The 3,086-nt window shown below is 38.6% G+C and overlaps 2 protein-coding genes across 2 annotated transcripts; one reads left to right on the top strand and one right to left on the bottom strand.

Annotated features, from left to right (window-relative positions):
- Nucleotides 1-386: 386 nt before the first annotated feature.
- On the top strand, nucleotides 387-1,450 carry LOC120090417 (metalloendoproteinase 4-MMP-like). Its single transcript, XM_039048061.2, has one exon. The coding sequence runs from the start codon at nucleotides 532-534 to the stop codon at nucleotides 1,369-1,371; it is 840 nt and encodes a 279-aa protein (XP_038903989.1). The 5' UTR covers nucleotides 387-531; the 3' UTR covers nucleotides 1,372-1,450.
- A 55-nt stretch (nucleotides 1,451-1,505) lies between these two features.
- LOC120090420 (uncharacterized) lies at nucleotides 1,506-2,221 on the bottom strand. Its single transcript, XM_039048075.2, has 2 exons — nucleotides 2,010-2,221; nucleotides 1,506-1,917 (listed from the first exon to the last, which is right to left on the bottom strand). Exons 1-2 carry the CDS (start codon nucleotides 2,105-2,107, stop codon nucleotides 1,689-1,691), a joined length of 327 nt encoding a protein of 108 aa, XP_038904003.1. The 5' UTR covers nucleotides 2,108-2,221; the 3' UTR covers nucleotides 1,506-1,688.
- Nucleotides 2,222-3,086: the final 865 nt, after the last annotated feature.

Genomic DNA, 3,086 nt, shown 5'->3' on the forward strand with positions numbered 1-3,086 from the left:
GTGATGGTTTTTTTAATTACTTTTTTTATACTTTGAATAAAATGGGTTACATAGATATGAAGTACAACATAGACGATGCATAATCATTATCCTTAATGTACAAGTAGATTATATAATTCAAAATATGCTTTTAAGGTAGATCTTTTTTAAGATACGGTTATGCGTTAATTGATAAAACAAATTCTCCCCTTTTTTCTTATTTATAGTATATCATTTATCGTCCATTGAGCTATGTAATAAAAAAACATATTTACTTATTTGAATAAGATTTTAAAAATATAGGAAGGAAAAAGAAAAAGTGAAAGAGAAGGTTGTTCCACCAAACTACGAATGTTTGTCAAAATTCAATCGTTACGTTTAAAGAGCAGAGAAAGATGAACATCCAACAATATAAGATTAATATTCACTTATTGAGAATCCAAAAAACAAAATAATTTTACTTTTTCTTTATATGTATAATATATATATAACAAACAATAAGCTTCCATTTCTCTTAACTGTCTGTATGCCAATGGTCTCACCGCCACCGCCATGTTTCTTCCCCTTCTGTTGCTCCTCTTCTTCTTCCTCTGTACGCCGCCCTGCCTTCCATCCCCAACAACACTCCCCCAAAACCCCACCGCCGCGGTGATTTTCCGGTCAAATTCCACTTCAATGCGGTGGCGCGTGTCCGACACGTTGCACACACCCCACGCAACGGCGCGTTATGTATTTTTCCCCGGGAAGCCACGGTGGACGCGGCGAATGCCAATGGTGCTGACGTACGCATTTTTCGAGGAGAATTGGATAAGCAACTTGAGTTTAAAAGATGTGAGAGCCGTATTTCGTAAGGCGTTTTCTAAATGGGCCCACGTGATTCCGGTGCGTTTCGAGGAGACCGACGACTATGGGTACGCCGATATCAAAATCGGGTTTTACAGAGGCGATCATAGCGACGGGCAGGCGTTCGACGGCGTATTGGGGGTTTTGGCGCATTCTTTTTCGCCGGAGATTGGGAGGCTCCACCTGGATGCGGCGGAGACGTGGACGGTTGATTTCGAGAAGGAGAAATCGGCGGTGGCGGTTGATTTGGAATCGGTGGCGACGCATGAGATTGGTCATTTGTTGGGGCTGGGTCACAGCTCGGTGAGAGAATCGGTGATGTATCCAAGCTTGAAGCCGAGGGAAAAGAAGGCAAATTTGGAAGTGGATGACGTGGAAGGCGTGCAAGCTCTGTACGGATCGAATCCGAATTTCAAGTTCGAGTCTTTGGCATTGGAGTCTGATACTTCTGCCAGTCAGCCACCTGTTTCCACGTGTACAGTGACATGGCCTTTTTCCCTCACCTTCTTCATAATTTTCACCTCCCATTTCTATCTTGTTTTTCCATAACGATTGATAACAGATGTAAAGAAAATACTTTTCTATTTATTTATATATATATATATATATATATAGATTTATTGGAATATTTGAAGCACAAATCTCATCCTTTCTAAGTAAAATTAGGTACTCATGAAACATGATTAAGTTGAAGTAATCGAAAACGCCTTGATTATAAATTACAGAGCCATGTAGGTTATTGATAATTTTGAAAAGCGACATAGACGATTAGATTAAAGATACATGTGTACGTAAATAAGAAAATGAAAATTGATAGAGGTATTTGATTGGTTTGGAGTTGACGGGTGGGTTTAAAGTTTCATGTTTCAACACATGACATCCTTGAGAAGCTTGTAGCGTCGTGGAGCCGGGCGAGGCGAAGGCAGTCCGGCGGCAGAGCTTCTTCTCTCAGTAATTTGATTATCACTGATTTTATGATCCTTTTGGGGTGTAGTTGCGGAGCCAGGGCGGCGGGTTCTCTGATCACTCCGGCACCAGTCGCAAACTTTAATTGTTGCATCCCCTGATTCCCCGCAGTAATAATTACTGCAATAACTGAAGAATTTAACATGATATGAGAACCTAAGTTAGAACAAAAAATATGTACATATGAAAAAAAAGGAGAGGGGATGTGTTGTGGGGGTTACGAGTGCTGGAACCGGTTGGAGCAATTGGAGCAACGGAAGAGGTGGGCTGAGAAACCGACGTCGCCGCACAAGCAACAGAGGGGGCGATTGAAATCCATGGGGTGGGTGCATGTACTTGGAGGAGCGGAGCAGAGCAGAGCAGAGCAGAGAGGAAATAAAAGGGAATGGGGAGAGAGAGTGTGGACCTTTCATTTCTTTGTTGCCAGCCTCAACACCTTCACTTCCCTGTTGTCTTCCTCTGCCGACCTCCTTTTTCTTATTTATTTCAAACGTACATTATAACGTACACGCGGAATGCCTTATTTGAGATTTGTATATCTACATTACCTCTGTTTTCCATTACTCTGTTTGACCATACGTCTTTCATATTATATGATGACCTCGTACATGATTCTAACACAAATTATGAAGTCTTTGCCAATTTCTTACGGGTTTAGAAGGTTAATTACAGAATTTACTTCACGTAAAAAATGATTTCTACCTTTTTCTAAGGTTATATCCATCATCCGTGGTGTCGATGTAAATTTATTATAAGTTGATTTGAATATTTACTAGTGAGATGGGTGTATTTAGAAGAAAAAAGGAATTTTAAACGCAAAGACATTCTGATGGGTGTAATTAGAAGAAAAAAGGAATTTTAAACGCAAAGACATTCTGATGGGTGTAATTAGAAGAAAAAAGGAATTTTAAACGTGAAGACATTCTGATTAAATGAATTCACACTTTTATCATTGTTGTATTATGTTTTTGTTCACAAATATAGATATAAAGTTTTATTTTAACACGTGTAGCAATGACTCCATTGTTAAAGCATCCTAAATCATGGAGATATGAACTTACTTCCCTAACTTTACTATTCTCATTGTTAATTTTTTTTTCTAGTGTAAAGATATTTTTGGTTGGTAATTGTTAGGGTTGGCAAATCTTGGGAATATTCGGTTTGATCGGGGACAGGGTGAGACGGGAAGCATATATATATATATACACATATATGTAACAGTAGCTTTTTACTATTTTTATTTTTTTTTAATTCTTTTTCATAATTTTGTTATATATATATAGTAATAGCTTTAAGCT

The sequence above is a fragment of the Benincasa hispida genome, chromosome 1 (genome assembly GCF_027475165.1).
Source record: "Benincasa hispida cultivar pf3 chromosome 1, pf3_genome.v1.1, whole genome shotgun sequence".
Taxonomy (NCBI): Eukaryota; Viridiplantae; Streptophyta; class Magnoliopsida; order Cucurbitales; family Cucurbitaceae; genus Benincasa; species Benincasa hispida.

What these genes read in the sequence shown, in the direction of transcription:
- LOC120090417 (XM_039048061.2), top strand. Translation starts at nt 532, where the DNA reads ATGTTTCTTCCCCTTCTGTTGCTCCTCTTCTTCTTCCTCTGTACGCCG.
- LOC120090420 (XM_039048075.2), bottom strand. Translation starts at nt 2,107, where the DNA reads ATGGATTTCAATCGCCCCCTCTGTTGCTTGTGCGGCGACGTCGGTTTC. An exon ending in TCCAACCGGTTCCAGCACTC is followed by an intron (nt 1,918 to 2,009) that starts GTAACCCCCACA and finishes TAAATTCTTCAG; the next exon opens with TTATTGCAGTAATTATTACT.